This window comes from Macaca thibetana, chromosome 3 (assembly GCF_024542745.1).
Source record: "Macaca thibetana thibetana isolate TM-01 chromosome 3, ASM2454274v1, whole genome shotgun sequence".
NCBI lineage: Eukaryota > Metazoa > Chordata > Mammalia > Primates > Cercopithecidae > Macaca > Macaca thibetana.
Genome location: NC_065580.1, coordinates 113,237,096 through 113,255,253, shown reverse-complemented (window position 1 = coordinate 113,255,253; position 18,158 = coordinate 113,237,096). Strand labels below are relative to the sequence as shown.

The 18,158-nt window shown below is 40.5% G+C and overlaps 2 protein-coding genes and 1 pseudogene across 2 annotated transcripts in view; 2 read left to right on the top strand and 1 right to left on the bottom strand.

Annotated features, from left to right (window-relative positions):
* Window positions 1-8,512, top strand: part of PSMA2 (proteasome 20S subunit alpha 2) — a 617,132-nt gene extending 608,620 nt beyond the window's left edge. The window contains exons 5-9 of the mRNA XM_050783440.1: window positions 913-1,035; window positions 2,185-2,266; window positions 3,675-3,748; window positions 8,089-8,146; window positions 8,234-8,512. Of these exons, the coding sequence (XP_050639397.1) occupies window positions 913-1,035; window positions 2,185-2,266; window positions 3,675-3,748; window positions 8,089-8,146; window positions 8,234-8,350 (454 nt within the window). The 3' untranslated portion in view covers window positions 8,351-8,512. The remainder of the gene's footprint in view (window positions 1-912; window positions 1,036-2,184; window positions 2,267-3,674; window positions 3,749-8,088; window positions 8,147-8,233) is intronic.
* On the bottom strand, window positions 5,300-6,632 carry LOC126950192 (serine-threonine kinase receptor-associated protein-like; annotated as a pseudogene).
* A 5,272-nt stretch (window positions 8,513-13,784) lies between the features above and the next one.
* Window positions 13,785-16,680, top strand: C3H7orf25 (chromosome 3 C7orf25 homolog). Its single transcript, XM_050783349.1, has 2 exons — window positions 13,785-14,033; window positions 15,033-16,680. Exon 2 carries the CDS (start codon window positions 15,054-15,056, stop codon window positions 16,317-16,319), a length of 1,266 nt encoding a protein of 421 aa, XP_050639306.1. The 5' UTR covers window positions 13,785-14,033; window positions 15,033-15,053; the 3' UTR covers window positions 16,320-16,680.
* The last annotated feature ends 1,478 nt before the right edge of the window (window positions 16,681-18,158 follow it).

The window sequence follows — 18,158 nt, the reverse complement described above, 5'->3', positions numbered from 1 at the left end:
TTTTCCTGTTCTTCACAAAGGAACAAAATTCTCAAACACCACTGCAAGTTACTGAGTGTGGCAGCCAACCAGGATCCCAGTGCTCATATAATCACCCCCTTTATATTTCACAGGAAGAGAGAATAATCTTGTTACTCAGGGTACCAGCCAAGTTGAAAGAGATTGACAGCTTTCTGTGTCTGTCATTTAAACAAGTAAAAGGAATATTACTTTATTGCTCATGATTTTGTGGAGCAAGATAGGTAGACGCAAAGTTTCACTTCAATTTCACTCCTATTTCACATCTGAGTTGTTCTCTTTAAAGTAACCCAGGGTCTTCCCCAGGCAGGTCTCAAAGTCCTGGCCTCAAGTGATCTTCCTGCCTCAGCCTTTTAAAGTGTTGGTATTACAGGTGTGAAACACTGCACCCAGCTGAATTTTACATTTTTAGTTACAAGTAGTTTCTTACTGTTTCTTAATCTCTGAAGGGTACTCTTTGAAGCACAGGCAGAGAGATTAAAACAGTCTGCAGGAAGTAGTGACCTGAAGTGAGAAAAATATGCCCAGAATTGTGTGCCTGTGTGTTTATGTGTGCTTGTATGCACGTGTGGACTGGGGTGAGCTATAAAAAGACAAGTGGCTGCCCTTGGATAAGGGGGACAATCTTGAAGAAGCCATGGAGTGAGATAAAATTCTCATTTTTGTACATTAAATCTGTTACTTTTAAGCTAACTGGTACTCTATGATGCTTCGATATTTTCTTCTATATCAACTGGAATCCAATGTTAGAGTAAGACTAGCTTTGATCCAGTAGCCACCATTAAAGCAATACATGTTAAACTGGTGCTGCAGGTACGTGCCTGTAAAAGAAGAATGAGTCTTTGGGTAGTAGAGCATCTTCCTTGTAATTAAATCTTATTTTTTCCTTGTTAGAGTGCTTGTGCACAGAGCTCGAAAGCTAGCTCAACAGTACTATCTTGTGTACCAAGAACCCATTCCTACAGCTCAGCTAGTACAGAGAGTAGCTTCTGTGATGCAAGAATATACTCAGTCAGGGTAAGTTGCTTTTTTTACTTGAAATGTGCCATGAATTGTAGGGGGAAGTCATTTTAAAGAGTAGATGTATACATAGAATGGGACTTACCATTCCTATATTTGCCTAACAAGTGGACAAAATCACTATGATGAATATTTCTGATCTTATCTAGATCTAGAATATTTACTTAAGGAAAAAAATGTGTTTTCTTGTTGCTCATATAACAGCAGAAAGCAGCTTCTAGATATAAAAAGTTCTTTTGCCAGTGATTAAAACACTTTTTGGGCAGAAATTCATTGCTACTTTTATTTATTTTTATTTTTTTCTTTTTGAGTCAGAGTCTCACTCTGTTACCCAGGCTGGAGTGCAATGGCATGATCCTGGCTCACTGCAACCTCTGCCTCCTGGGATCAAGTGATGCTCATGCCTTAGCCTCCCGAGTAGCTGGCACCACAGGCATGCATCACCATGCCCAGCTAATTTTTTTTTTTTTTTGTATTTTTTTGGTAGGGATGTGGTTTTACTATGTTGGCCAGACTGGTTTCAAACTCCTGACCTCAAGTGATCTGCCTGTCTTGGCCTCCCAAAGTGTTGGTACTGCACCTGGCCTCTACTTTCAAATTTATGTTTCTAACCAGAAATGATTGTAAGCACATGATGAAAGCAGCTCTTTGACACATTCATATTTCTTTTCATTCCCCAGCTTCTTTGGGTGTGGATGAGATAGCATATAGGTAGTTGTTGATATGTAAACCTAGTGGAAGAGCTGCATTAACTGAAAATTGTCATTTTGTAATAGGTAAACCTAGTGGAAAAGCTGCATCAATTGAAAGTTGTCATTTTGTGACAAGTAAACCTAGTGAAAAAGCTGCATTAATTAAAAGTTGTTATTTTGTTAGGACACTAAATGTTACTCCACACTTATTAACCCCAGTGTCTTAGGTGACACTCTATTCAATCCAAATTTTTTTTTTTTGGCTACTATTCCTCACTACTGTAAAGAGAATTAGTTTTGAATTGATTCATTCAGAAAGGTGTTAAATACTTTTTAAGGAACTTACAAGTCTAATTCAGTTTGCCTGATAATTTGCTTTATTTGAGAATACTGATACATTCTTGAGGATGACTTTCATGAAAATGCCAAGTAATTTTCATTTTCCTGTCTGCAGTGGTGTTCGTCCATTTGGAGTTTCTTTACTTATTTGTGGTTGGAATGAGGGACGACCATATTTATTTCAGTCAGATCCATCTGTAAGTATCAGTAGATGTATTTGAGGGATTTGTCTTTAAAAGTGCTCTTTGAATATCTAACAGAAATAGAAGCCATAAAAACTTTACAATTTAGCAGTATTTTCTTCTTTTTCACCTGGGCTTTAGAAGGTATGAGGTCGTGCATTTTTGTGTGTATATTTAAAATTTTGGTAATTTGGTCTTCTGATAAGGAAGCTGTATTAGTTCTACCCTCTTTTCTTCTGCCATGTTTACTTCATACACTTGGGTGATTTGTTGAAATAGTTGTTATCAAATGTATTTAAACCTGTAACTTTGGGAAATATTGCAATTGAAGATGTGGATCTGGAGGACGGTGTTGTGGTGTTTGCCGTCAGTTGAATCTTGGGGTTGACTTGAGTGACTTTTCCAGCAAAAACATTAATCTGTCTTGAATTCAGTGTTTTGCAAGAATGATTGTGAAATTGGTACCTTGGGTGAGTTGTCTGCTGTAATGCAGAAGAATGGTATCTGAATAGAAGGGATTTGTAAAGGATAATACTACTCCACATCTGTCCCATTTGCTATGAGAACCTTAAGACAAAATTCAAGATTAGGAAATTACCTTTCATGTTTTATGGATTATTAGATAATTAGAAGTTTACTCAATGCAGACCTTATGATCTACTCTTAAAACCTGAGATGGCAAAAGAAAAATATTTTGGTTGTTACTTAAATCAGAAAAAATAAGTATTTGGGGAACTTTGATAGTGCTGTTACTCCATCTCTGAGTTTCCAAAGCTAAGTGACAAGCCCTCTTATCTTCCTTTTCAGAAGGTAGCGGAAGCCACCATTTCTGGAATCCAGATTTCTTCTTTTGTCCTATTTTCCTCTGTTGTATCTAAAAAACAATTGTTTTCATTTAAAACATAATGGATTATGTTTCTTTTGGTATTTTTTCTGATGAGATGCTCTCTTTTTAATTTATTCACTAATGATCAAGAGTTGGTCACCATTTTTCAGATTTATATGAGAGACTTAAATCGCTTCAGTCTGTGAAGCTAAAATACTACTCTTGATTATTTGTTTAAGTTAACCTCAATTTCTTTTAACTGGCTTTGTGACATAATTTATGTACACTTAATTGCATCATCACCAGCTTCATCAGTTTGATGAGTTCTGATATATGTAAATGTCTGAAGAAACCATTACTACAATGAGGATATCAAAAATTTCCAGAACCTCCAAAAGTTTCTCCATGCCTCTTTGGTTTCCATCCTTCTAGCCTTCTTAAAAAAAATAACCTATTCTGTGATGTTTTCCATTCTAATAATATTCTGTGACCTTCAAAGTTAGAGAACAATTAATAAAGCTAAAAATTAAATGGCAGGGCAATATAATTGTATTTGTGTTTTAAAATATGGTTCTTTACTCTTTCTATCCTGATTAGGGAGCTTACTTTGCCTGGAAAGCTACAGCAATGGGAAAGAACTATGTGAATGGGAAAACTTTCCTTGAGAAAAGGTAGGCTCACTCACTGTAACTACATTCATTAGCAAACTCACTTTATGGTTTTTGGTGCTCTTTAAGTAATTAATATCATGGGACTAAAGAAAATTGCTGTATTACTCTGTATATTAATCTAGTTACAGATAAATCAAAAACTTATCTCCCTCCTAGTTTCCTAGTCTTCAGTATATCGAGTGGTAATTAATATTCATTTCCTAAGGAGTTGTCTTTTTACATTCTATGGTTTCCTAAATGCTTTTTTGTTTTGTTTTGTTTTACTTTTTACTTCACTTTTTCTGCCATTTTAGGAGGGAGAAAAAGAACATTGAATCTGGAATAAAAAATTTGGGGAGACAGATTTTTAAATGATTTAATGATAATAGTTTACATTATGACAGTAAAAAAAATTGTGAAACCAAATGCCTGGAGTTGAAGGTATATTAAATATTTGGTATGTGTGCTTGATAAAAAGTGGAGCACTATGTAAAAATCTGTCGGTGCCCAAGTACAAGCTGCCCTCACTTATTTCCAGCTGTATTCTAGTCTCAGTGTTACTGTAGTCCTTCAAAACTCTCCAAGCTTTTGAAGAGGAAAATGTTTTTTTTTTTTTTTTTTTTTTTTTTTTTTTTTTTGAGACGGAGTCTCGCTCTGTCGCCCAGGCTGGAGTGCAGTGGCCAGATCTCAGCTCACTGCAAGCTCCGCCTCCCGGGTTCCCGCCATTCTCCTGCCTCAGCCTCCCGAGTAGCTGGGACCACAGGCGCCGCCACCTCGCCCGGCTAATTTTTTGTGTTTTTAGTAGAGACGGGGTTTCGCCGTGTTAGCCAGGATGGTCTCGATCTCCTGACCTTGTGATCCGCCCGTCTCGGCCTCCCAAAGTGCTGGGATTACAGGCTTGAGCCACCGCGCCCGGCCTATTTCTTGATATGTAATAGTTGCGCATATTTTTGCGGTATATGTGATATTTTAATACCTGTATACAGTGTGTCAAATCAGGGTAATTGGATATCCGTTACCTCAAACATCTATCTTTTCTTTGTGTTGGGAGCATTGCAGATCTTCTAGCTGTTCTGAAATAGGGAGAAGAAAAATAATTTCCTGAGTGTACTATTGGACACCAGAACTTATTCCTCCTATCTGACTGCATTTTTATACCCCTTCACCAACTTCCTTCATTTCTTCTTCCCGTCTCCCTTTCCAGCCTCTGGTAACCACTGTGCTACTCTCTCCCTCCATGAGATCCACTTTTTTTAGCTCCCACATATGAGTGAGAACATGCAATATTCATCTTTCTATGCCTGGCTTGTTTTACTTAACATAATGACCTCCATTTCCATCCATGTTGCTGCAAATGACAGGATTTCATTTTTTCATGGCTGAATAATAATAAAAAATTTTGTAACTCCGTTTAACAGATGAGCCTTCACAGTACATTTTTCATGTAATGTTAAGGTTATTAAAAATCTTAGGCCTGGGTTTAAATGGTAAATTTAATCTTAGGCTCTTAAGGTACTTTTTCATTTTTCTTTTTTATATTAATGAGTCTTCCAAATATTTCACATTGTTATTACATGATATGTTTTGTTTTATTTTTGTTTCAGAGGCATTTTATTTAGACAACTAAAAATAATTAGATGTTCAGAACCAGTGTACAATGAAAGAGAAATTAAACCAGTTACTTTATCATGTATTCCCTCTTTACAACCAAAGCAAAAAACAACAACAAAGACATTCTGCTTTAAGGGAAAGTCAGACAAATAAGCCAATATATTTTTCTTCTCCATAATGATATAAACAGCTGCAAGAACTTTTAATTGTAATAAGAGAAGTCGGATGTTGTCTTGTACATACTCATTAAAAAGATGACAGGCCATTGTACTACAAGAGGATAACTCAGCCTCCCTTCATCTGATCCTCTTGAGATTTCACTTACAGGTAACACCAAGTTAGTTGTTCCAGCAATGGAGCTAATTCATATTCCTCATTATTTATTACTGCTTTTGCCTTAAGCAGAGAGTAACTCTGAAAGGCTGATGTTTTTCTCTGCTTGCTCGTTCTAGTCCAGTTGTATATTATCTGTGGCACATGCTTGATGCTCAGGCCTTAACTTGAGGAGTTGAAGAATAGATGGAATCTGAATTCTCTGAAGCAGTTTCTTCTAGCTCCTCTTCTCTTGTCTCTGCAAAACCAATCTTTGGCTTCTCCAGCTCACTGCTATCTTCTTCAGGAAGCACACATTTCTAAAGGCTGTATGTTTTTCCTACCATGGTTTGCCAGTCTCAGTGTTCCATCTTCAGAACCACTGGCATACAGTTCTCCATCAGGACCAAATCTCACACAGTGAATAGGACTGGAGTGTCCTTTGTAGGATTCTAATTTCTTCTCCACTATTGTCATCATACTTACAAGTTTAACATCTTCACCACCTGCAAAAAGAAATTCTTAAGGTGAAGAGATTCAGAGTTAATGGTTACAGGAGCTTGAAAGGATTTAATTGGTTCCAAACTTACTGTACTATCAAAAGCACTGGATCAGCCATAAGTTATTACCAAAATATCTCCCTCAGGAATATATTCCATACTACTAGCTGACATATTAAAATTTAGAGATTTCATTTCTGTCATAGTAGCATGATCCCAGAGTCTAACAGTTTTGTCATCAGAAGAAAGAATCTGTTTATCCACACTGCACCATAGGGCCTTTTTTATATCAGAGCTGTGATCACTAACTTCCTCAGGTTCTGCTTCGGGTTTGTTCAAGTCATATATGCGTAACAGTTTATCCTGTTCCCTGGTTAACAAATAATTACTATCCTGCATGAAATCCATAGTCTTGACAATGTTTTTATGAGCCAGGGTCATCAGTTCATCTCCTGGGATAGCATCCCACACTTTGTGAGATCTGCAGCTGCTGTGGCAGCTTTGATGGCATCCTTATTCAGTGTTATACCCCAAACAGCATCTTTATGACCCAAAAGGATTCCAAATCAGTCTCCTATATCTCCCTGGCATAGCATAGGTTTGCTGTCTTTGCAAGCACTGATTTAGAAATACTTGTAAGGCTGGCCGGGCGCAGTGGCTTGCACCTGTAATCCCAGCACTTTGGGATGCTGAGGCAGGTGGATCACCTGAGGTCAGCAGTTCGAGACCAGCCTGGCCAACATGGTGAACCCCCCCACCCCCCGTCTCTACTAAAAATACAAAAATTAGCGGGGAGTGATAGCACACACCTGTAACCCCAGCTACTCAGGAGGCTGAGGCAGGAGAATTGCTTGAACCTGCCTGGGAGGTGGAGTTTGCAGTAAGCCAAGATTGCGCCACTGCATTTCAGCCTGGGTGACAGAGCAAGACTGTGTCTCGAGGGGAAAAAAAGCCCCTAAGGCATGATGCCACTGAAGGCCAAGTCAGCCACGGGCCGTGTGTGGCCAGAACAGGTGAGCAGCATCAGTCTCATTGCTATGGAGATGGTGAACCCAGTGATTGGGCTGGTGGACTGAGGGTCATCCTTGTCTTCTCTTCTCTGCTACAGCGCCCGGGGTTCCTCCAGGCCTCACCCTAACACTGGGGCTGGGCAGGGAAACAGGAAAAGGTGGCAACGAGATTAGGAAGGAGCTAGGGAGGGGCTGGGGAGTCGGGGAAGGGTGAGCAACAGTTGACAATGGAGGGAGGAAAGTAGGGGATGGGGAGAACCAAAGAAACGACCCAGCCACTATTCACGCTGTCCACACTGGTATTGGCAGGAAGTGACATGTTACGTTTTAGCTTATGAGAAAAAGATGAGATTTTAGCAAAGTTCTGATTTTTCTGTGTTTTAAAAATTATAATGCCACCACATCCTGATTGTTAAAATATTTATACTTAAGAAGTTTCCCGGCTGGGTGCAGTGGCTCACGCCTGTAATCCCAGCACTTTGGGAGGTCGAGGCAGGTGGATCACGAGGTCAGGAGATCAAGACCATCCTGGCTAACACAGTGAAACCTGTCTCTACTAAAAATACAAAGAAATTAGCTGGGCGTGGTGGCAGGTGCCTGTAGTCCAAGCTACTTGGGAGGCTGAGGCAGGAGAATGGCATGAGCCCAGGAAGTGGAGCTTGCAGTGAGCCAAGATAACTCTGTCTCAAAAAAGAAAAAAGTTTCCTAAACTAAACTCATTTTAGGGTCATACCCTTCATGATGTTGGGAATTGAGCACCAGATATTGTCAGTTTTTTTATCTGGGGACAGCTACAAGGAGGTGATTAAAAGAATGTGTAATTTAGTATTTTTAAGATGTTTAGAGTTTTAAAAACTTAGGTTGTTGCTGTCATTGTATTTAAAGAATATAAACAATGATATAAGTAATTTTTTTTTTAATTCTTCAGGTATAATGAAGATCTGGAACTTGAAGATGCCATTCATACAGCCATCTTAACCCTAAAGGTTAGCTCAATATTCAACAACTGGATTTACAATGATTTCATGATTAACTGCTTAGAAAATTGACCTTTTTTCCTCCGTCCTCAATAGGAAAGCTTTGAAGGGCAAATGACAGAGGATAACATAGAAGTTGGAATCTGCAATGAAGCTGGATTTAGAAGACTTACTCCAACTGAAGTTAAGGATTACTTGGCTGCCATAGCATAACAGTGAAGTGACTGAAAAATCCAGAATTTCAGATTATCTATCTACTTAAACATGTTTAAAGTATGTTTTGTTTTGCAGACTTTTTGCATACTTATTTCTACATGGTTTAAATCGACTGTTTTTAAAATGACACTTATAAATCCTAATAAACTGTTAAACCCACCTTCCAGCCTTTTAGGAGTTGCTAAAATTTTAACAGTTACTTCCTGCTTTTTATCACAGTTGATTTCTGAAGACTACATTGCGAAGCAGAATGATGAAATCACTTTTTCGTTGTCAAGCAATTTTGGTTAAGTTAAATCTTATTGCCCTCTTCACTATCAGATGTTGCCTGTGTTTCCATAAAGCAAAATGCTGATTTTGGTGAAAAACATCATTGCTTCTAGAGCTGGGAGGATCTGCAGACTTTCACAGATTCATAGGACAAGAAAAGAAGCATAGGTGCTTTTAGGTGCCATGAAGGTATTGATCAGTGAAATCCTAGGGTGCTCTATGAGATTGTACTAGGCCTGTGAAGAGTGGTAAGCCAAATAGGTCTCCATGGGAGATACAATATGTAAGTAAATAAACAATAGTTTGCTAGTTCCTGTTGGTGTCTCCATCACAAGTAGGTTTTAAAGGAACCTGGGTTCTTAGATTTTGTTAGACTTTTTAAACTCAAGGATGAGCATAAGTGCTTGAAATAAAATTCTAATACATAAGTGTCAAAACTGTGGCTTAAGACTCTTGTTAATTCATTAATCTCAGTATAATAAGTACCTTCACTATAATGAAAGTTATAATTAAGTATCTGAACTCGTGAAGGCCGTGCTTAGTTCTTTTTTTTTTTTTTTTTTTTTTTTTTTTTTTAATTTTTTTAAAGGCATCTTAGGATAAAATCATTAATTTTCTTTACAGAACATAAGGAGAGTTTATAAGCATAATCATTCTTACCAATGTGAAAGTATAGTGGGCAATTCCATGATTTAAATGTAGCTCAAAAGATTCTAAGATTTAGTTAAGGGCAAAAGAATCTTATTTTGGAGATTTTTCTCAGGGTCCCCAGTTCTGTTACCTACCATCACTATAATACCCATATCTTGTTTTAGGTGGCAAAAGCATTATAGGAGATGAAAGATGGTAACTTTGACTTCCTGTTTCAAGATGTTTATCTTGGCCTCATCTAATAATCTCTCTTATGGGCTTCTGATATATTTTCACTTTAGCACACTAGAAAGCGGACATAATAGCAAAAAGCGTCTTTGAAGTCAAGTCTCAGCTATCCCACCTACTGGCTGAGTGACTATGCGAGGTAATTATCTCAGGGTTTGTTTGTTTCTTGAGACAGTGTGTGTCACCCAGGCGGGAGTGCAATGGCATGATCTTGGCTCACTGCAGCCTCATCCTCCCCGGCTCAGGTGATCAATCCTTTTACCTCAGCCTCCCGAGTGGCTGGGACTACAGGCATGTACCACCATGTCCGGCTCATTTTTGTATTTTTAGTAGAGACAGGGTTTCACCATGTTGCCCAGACTGGTTTCCAACTCCTCAGCTCAAGCGGTTCACCCGCCTCGGCCTCCCAAAGTGCTGGGATTACAGGCATGAGCCACTCTGCCTGGCCATATCTCAGGGTTTCCTAAGGACTAAATTTGATAACACAAGTTAAAGCTTGGTGTGGTTAATAGTTAATTACTCTGTTAGCTGCTGTTGAATTTGTTTAGTCTTTCTGTAATGTCCAGCATCAAAAGACCAAAGCAATGTCAAAATTCTACAAATCAAAGAAGGGAAAATTAAAGGCATATAATATTTCAGAGGTAAGGAAGACTCATGTAGGTTTTTATTGTGTGCCAGCAAAATTAGTCCTAAAGAATAAAGGGAGGAGAAATCAGCGGAACGAGATTTGATCCAGGTTCTGTTTTCCGCCTCCTGCCCCCATTAAATGCAAAGCCCAGTTCCAGTTCAAGCTGCCTATAACACTTCTTCCTTTGTTCTGTGTATTCTTTCCACGAACCTTAAAATTAAGTTGTTCCTTTTTGCCCCAGTTCTTAGGAAAGAGTTCTTTGATGTAGCAACCCACTGCATCCCTAAACATTCCAAAACTCTTGAACCATTTCCAGCCTGTGGATTTTAGCTTAAGTATCATAATGTTCCTAATGTTCACAGCCTCTCCCTTCTTTTGGTTCTTTTTGTATCTTCTAACCCTTAAAACATTTTAACTCCATTTGTTCTACTTCTTCCCAGTTCCCTACCGAACCATGAATTTAAATTTGCAAAGCAGTTATTAGCAATGAAACATGGAGATGTTTAAAATTCACATACATGGGGAATAAAGAAGACTAATATAGAGCCTTATAATTATCAGGTGCTGATACACTCAAGCATCCCTGGGAAAAAAAAAAAAAAAACAACCCGACTTTGATATAATTACCTTGCACAGTCTCTCAGGCATCAAGTAGGTGATAAATGAACACTGAAGGGTTTTCATCTATTCCTCAATTTTCTTCATAGAATGAAACTGCCAACTCTTAGTAGTTACCTCACCTTTTTTTTAGGAGTCTACTCGTCCATGTAGGCAAGCTCTCTGAGCCCCCCATTGCAAAGAAGAGCAAGTTGATGTTCAGTGAATTGCCCAAGAACATATAGGAGTTGAGAGTTCCCTTGGATTAGAATCCTAATTTCCTGAAAACCAGTCCTGGTGGTTCTGTATGAAAGTCACGTTTGCTTCACACAGTTCCTTCAATTTAGAGCTCTTCCCTCTACCCTGTTCTCAAGAAACTTACGGAACTAGCAATATCTGGCTGCCAATTAACTGATAACTTCCTAGGCATGAGCATATTTAAAAAGTTACATGTGAGTGCTACTCCCTGAAAGCCATCACTTTTGAATTTTTTAGGTATTTCATCAGGTACTTGCCTCCATATTTCAAAATAGTCGGATTATATGCCTTTTTCTTGGATTCTTGGAGTTGAGCTGCCAAACTTCCCATTGTGCAAGATGAGAATTTAGAATCCTCATATCACACTGACTTCCTTCTCCCTACCTCAATTAAATCATGTTGAAGATTTTTATTGTGACTAAGTATACTACTATTACATTTTCTGAACAACTTTCCTGGGGGTGATAACTGCTTTTATTTTTTTATTTTTATTTTTGAGACTGTCTCACTCTCACCCAGGCTGGAGTGAGGTGGCACAAATCAGTTCACCGTAGCCTTGACTTGGGCTCAAACGATCCTCCCACCCCAGCCATTGCAGTAGGTGCGAATACAGATGTCAGCCACCATGCCCAGCTAATTTTTTTATTTTTTGTGGAGACAGGGATCTCATCATTACAGTGTCCAGGCTGGTTTTGAACTCCTGTGCTCAAGTGATTCGCCTGTCCTGGCCTCACAAAGTGTTGGGATTACAAATGAGCCATGGCGGCGCCCAGCCCACTTTTTTGGTTACTTTATTTTCTGTGTAGCTGTCACCAATTCTTGCCAGATTCCCCCAACAGAAATTTAACACCTTCTGCTTACTGTTTTCCTCATCAGTCAGATATCAGGCAGTCTGTATCAGTTCTCTTCCCCACACCTCAGAGAAGTTTCTCTTAGAACCCCCTGTCTTCCTGTTCTAATCCAGGCGAGGTGCTTGTTTGAAACTATCTTTATTCACCTTGCTTTCTCTCTGAATTGGCTGGGTTTTAAAACTCTAAGTTAGACATAAATTATCTCCACATTTTGAAAGCATTACTCCCTTCTAAATTCCAGTGTTGCTGATAGGAAGCCTGATACTATTGTGTATGTGATGCCAAGTCCTTTGTAAGTTTTCCCCTCTGCAGCTCTTAGTTTTTCTCTTATCTGCTGTGTTCTGAGACTTAACAACTATGTTCCTTTGTGTGGGTTTCTTAATAGTCATTGTGGTGAGCACTCTGGGCCCTTGCACTGTGAAAAACGTTTCTGTCTGCTAAATTTTCTAGTATTAGGTTTTTGAAAAATTTTCTCTTCATTTTGTTTTTGTTTCTAAACTCCTGTTAATTGGATACTAGATCCTTTTGTTTTTGCTCCATTTTTCATCTGTTTCTACTTTCTAAATTTTTCCAACTCATATTGATGTTTTAAAATTGGGGATATCATTTTTACTATAGAAGAACCATTTCCTGTGCTCTGCTGTCTCCTCTTAAAAAAAGAAATCCTCTTGTTTCATAGCTGAGATATCTTTTATTTGAAGATGCTAGTTATAGAATACTTTTTGAGACCATTTTTTCCCGTTTTCCATTTCCTTCAAATATCAAACAAAAATGTTGGGAAATGCTGTGTTTGTGAGGCTCACACCAGGGGATGCTGAATGTTGGTATCGCCGAGCCAGTTCTCTAGGGTCTTTCGTCTACTCATTTCTTCAGAGAAAAATAGGGTTATGGGAAGAGAGTGGTGGGGAGCGGTGGAGGGGTGCCTGCATTATGGGAGGGGCAGAGAAGGTGGCTGCTAGCATTGCTCTATTCAGTAGGAAAACTTCATGATGGCACCTCTTGTCCTTTGTTAGTCTGTGTGTCTAGAATCCCTCTAATGCCCTGTCTTTAGCATCTTAAACTAGTCTTCCGCCTGAACAATTTACATTTTCAATCCTGCCTGCCCTCCCTTCTACCTTCAAGGCACCTGAAGCTTTCTGGGGTTCTGCTTTGTGAATCACTGGCTAAATATCCCCTTCTACAGGCAGTTTCCTCAGTTCTCCTGACACCTCCATCTGCAGAGAGGGTGCTTGGGTTCAGGTAACCTCTCTATGGCTCACTTATCTGTAACATATATTTAATATCTCCCTTTTAGGTTGTTTAAAGGATTGAACGATGTGTAAAACACTTAGAACAATGTCTGCCACGCTGTAAGGAATAAGTTATTGCTCTTGTCCTCCAAAAATGTGTTGGTATAACCGGTCTGCAGTCATCTCTTCTCGTTCTTTTTGCCTTTGTGGGTTTATTCCCTTTGTCATTGCTTTACCGTTATTTAAGGTTTGGAGAAGGAGCAGGATACACAGGATTAATTATAACTGGAAGTCCTCTTTAATATTTTAAATTAGCTTTACTTTCTTACAGCCCTAATCTTTCTGGGTGACTCTGGACACTCTACTAGGCTAATATGCTAATATGCAGAAGCCATGCAATCATTTTTTCTCTTCAGAAGGACAGCACATCTTCTATGGAGGGCCCAGAACAATGCAGTGGAAAGTGCTTTGGTTTGGAGGCAGAAGCCCCAGCAGCAGTACTTCTCAGCTGTCACCTCTAACAAGCTTCTCCAGCGTGTTTCTTCTGTTAAAATGAGCCCCCAAAATGCCTAGGACCCGGTTGCGATGGAGTGGCCGACGCCCCCATTGGGAGTGAGGCCCAGCACGCGAGCTCGGTCCCTGTTCCTTCCTGGAGCCAGGTGGGTGCGCGCTTCCAGGCTCACTCGGCGGCGCAAGCGGGAGAAGCCAGGTGCCCTCGACAAACATGGCCGCCGCGCCGGCGTCAACCCGGCTCGGGAGGCCGCGCTGCCGCTTGGGAATCGCAGGTTTGGCGTCACCCGGCCCGGAACCACGTGACGCAGGAGGCGCCCGAGGCGGCGGGGCTCGCGCGGGTGGAGCCGCCTCGGCGTTCGAGCGGGGTGGGGGCTACCCGGTTGAGATTTCCTGGCGGGTCCTGGCCTCTGCCTGCACGCGCTTGCGTGCTCGCGCTCGCGGTTCTGGCGCTGCCGGTGAGGAGCCGGGGAGCGAGGCGGGGAGGCTGGGAGCTGGGCGCCCCTTCTGAGGCCAGAGGGGGCTGGGCAGGGCCGACCCGGCGGGAAGGGGGTCGGCCGCGCGCTCTCAGCGCCTCGCTCCTGAGCCGCGGCGCTAGCGGTGGGGGCTTTTCGGCCCCGGCCCCTCCTGGCAGGGCCCGGCTGTGCAGGTGGCCGGGCAGGGCCGAGGGCCCCGCAGCCCACCGAGAAGGCCCCGCCGGCCTCTGGCCCGCCCACCCGGCGACCTGCGCTGTGGCCGCCTGCACGGCCGCCACGGGGTGCAGCCTCGGAGTTTAGTTTCATCTTCGGGTTTTCTTTCGAAGTGGGAGTGGCGCGCAAATTGGTGGTCTTCTTCCATCTTTTAAAATAGTCTGGGTTGACGTCAAATGCAGAAATGAGGCAGTGTTGATTTTTTTTTTTTTGGCGTAAGTACCCCGAGCCTTGGGCGGAAATCATGAGGCAACCGGTTGAAGGAGACCAACTCAGGAAGGAGGAAAAGGTTAGGGAGGCTGAGGTGCTCAGTTTAGGACAGACACTTGCTTTGGACAGTTTGCTAACTAGCCAGTCTGTGTGTATTTTTGTTTTCAGCATTTTTGTCTTGACTGTCCAAGCCTTTCATTAAAATTTATCAGCAGTTAAACAGGCCGCTGATAGACATAAGGGAATTATTTATATAGCAGATTGCCGAACTCTTGCATTGTATCCTAACCTAGGACCATGCCGTGTCCCCATGGCTTTCAAGCTGAAGAAATGAAGGTCTTAGGTCAGACATACCTAAAGAGTTCAGAAGTGTAGCTGCCATCCTTCCCTTAGCTATCAGAGGAAGGAGCCACTCCAAAATGAGACATACACAAGCCCAGGTTCATAGACTCAGCCTCCATAAGCTGTGTTGCTAGATTGAAGTTTTTAATCACCAGTGAAGAATCGATTGTCATAATTTTAGGAGACTACTCAAATTTGCCTTGTTTCTTTCCCTAGGAAAGGAATAATGCTGACAGCATGTCTGCACATTCCATGCTCTGTGAACGAATCGCCATAGCCAAGGAACTGATCAAGAGAGCAGAATCACTTTCTAGATCAAGAAAAGGTGGCATAGAAGGTGGTGCAAAGCTGTGCAGCAAATTGAAGGCAGAATTAAAATTCTTACAGAAAGTAGAAGCTGGGAAAGTAGCTATTAAAGAATCTCATTTACAAAGCACTAACCTAACACACCTGAGAGCCATTGTGGAATCAGCAGAAAACCTGGAAGAAGTTGTTAGTGTGCTTCATGTCTTTGGTTATACAGATACCTTTGGAGAAAAGCAAACCCTTGTGGTAGATGTAGTTGCAAATGGTGGTCATACTTGGGTGAAAGCCATTGGCCGGAAGGCTGAAGCTCTTCATAACATCTGGCTGGGCAGGGGCCAGTATGGTGACAAAAGCATCATTGAGCAGGCTGAAGACTTCCTCCAGGCCAGTCACCAGCAGCCAGTGCAGTATAGCAACCCTCACATCATCTTTGCGTTTTACAACAGTGTCTCCAGCCCCATGGCAGAGAAGCTGAAAGAAATGGGCATATCTGTGAGAGGAGACATAGTAGCAGTCAACGCTCTGTTAGATCACCCTGAAGAGCTCCAACCGAGTGAGAGTGAATCAGATGATGAGGGCCCTGAACTTTTGCAGGTGACCAGAGTCGACCGAGAAAATATACTAGCAAGTGTTGCGTTTCCAACAGAAATTAAGGTCGATGTGTGCAGAAGAGTAAATCTGGACATTACTACTTTAATTACATATGTATCTGCCCTCAGCTATGGAGGCTGCCACTTTATTTTCAAAGAAAAAGTGCTCACAGAACAAGCAGAGCAAGAGAGGAAAGAGCAGGTTCTACCTCAGCTGGAGGCCTTTATGAAGGACAAGGAGTTGTTTGCTTGTGAATCTGCTGTCAAGGACTTTCAGTCTATTTTAGATACCTTAGGAGGACCTGGGGAGAGAGAGAGGGCCACTATGTTAATTAAGCGAATTAATGTGGTACCAGACCAACCTTCTGAGCGTGCCTTGAGACTAGTGGCCAGTTCGAAAATTAATAGCCGCTCATTAACAATTTTTGGGACAGGAGACACCCTAAAAGCCATCACAATGACTGCTAATAGTGGTTTTGTCAGAGCTGCAAACAACCAGGGTGTTAAATTTAGTGTGTTTATCCATCAGCCCAGAGCACTTACTGAGAGTAAAGAGGCTTTAGCCACCCCCTTACCAAAAGACTACACAACTGACAGTGAACACTAAAGATACCCTTTAAATATTGTCGTGGAAGTAAGTTATTTATACCAAAGGCTGGGTCTTCCCATCTAAACTGGGGGGAAAAAAGGTCTATAGTAAAAGTAAAACTTATAACTCTTAAACCAGTAGAGTTTCTTTTGTGTGGCATCTAAAGTATATAACCTCCCAAAGTAGAAAAAGCACAAGAGACAAGCTTATCTATCAAATTGTCTGCATTAGTGCAATTAAGAACAGAAATATATCTATATAAAGCTTTCAGCTGTATTGTAATACTTTGTTTGATTCAGTAGGGCTACAACTTCCCTACTGCTAACCACGTTTCATGGAATATGGCTACATTGCATCTTGCATTAAATATCTGGAGAAACCTCAAGCCTGTTTTTCATTGTATTGCTTTATATGGTGATTCTAAAGTTAATAACCATTAATGAAAATCTTACTTGATTGTTGTATGTCAGGTGCAGTCTGATAGGTATTTTTACAAAAAGTACATAATACAGAAGAAATGAAAAAGTGAATTATGGTTATTTGAGTGCCATGAACCCATTGGTAGACCTTTGTGAAAAGAAAGCCAACAATCTTACTACTATAAGATAAACCCAGGACACTTAAGGTAAAAATACTAATTTGAATGAATTGAAAAAGGATTATGTAAAAGATTTTAAAAATTCCAATTTTATTTTTAAATACAAAAAGCCCCCATATTGTAAGTATTTGAACAATGAATACTATTTTCATGTTTCATTTGCAAGTGGCAACTGCATTACCTCACTTTCATGAGATGGTGACAGAATATTCCATGCCAATTGCATGACACAGGTTGTAGTTAAAAATACACTTCTGTGGCTACATTGCGCTACTTTATCAGTTTTCAATAAAGCAAAACTAGCAAAGTTGATATGTATTCACCACATTAAAAAATTTGGAATTTGAGCCCTGGAGCTTAAATATTAACTCATGCTAAGTGTAAGAGCTGGTATTAAAACTTGATGTTTCTAGCCACAGTCTGATCTCTTTCTACCATGCCAGATGTCCTATTTGTTGAGAAGAGAATCTCAGTTTACAGCCACACTGTTGAGGGGGTGGAATTTGGTTATTGGCATTCATGAACACCCTGAAATGAATGCAAAATTAAGTGTATGGGGGTCGTTCTCTGGGGAGAGATTGTTTTGCTAAGTCAGAATACATTTCCTAGCAGAAAGGCTGTGATTTGCTTCCAATTTAGTGTAGAGTGGTGTATGTTTAGTGTTAGAAATTGAATTTAAGCTTTTTGAGCACCTATTAAGGTCACGTAGTACTTGGTACTATTAAGTACCAAGCATTATAATAGTTTGGTGTGAAAAGATGAATATTTCCTCTAAGGAATTCTTAAGTCTAAAGTGGAAGTAAACAACTGAAGTGCAATTAAATGTACTAAATTCTCTAGGATACGTTTAAAATACTATGGGGACAGAGTAAGGGAGTACTTGTTATGGGGTCAGGAAGTCAGAGAGGAAGTGACGTTTGAGGGTTTGGGGTGTGAAATTTCACAAGATGTGTGAGAAAGGGTACTCAAAAGTACATGGAGAAGTGGGATTGGAAAAGTACCAGAACTGTGAACTTGAGGACCTGTTCAGGGACCAGGCTAAAGTGGACAGTTTATAAAATGAGATGGAGCTAGAAAAAAAAGTCAAAGTTCTCTAAAGAGTTTGGCATTAGAAAGTCATTGGTGATTTTTAAGAAAGTGTGTGGCTTATGATCAGGTCTCTTAAGGAAACCACAAAAATCTGTAGTGTGGATAAAGAATTAAAGGAAGGAAAGTTTGGACTATAATGACCTTAGCTAGAGCAGGAATGATGGACTGTA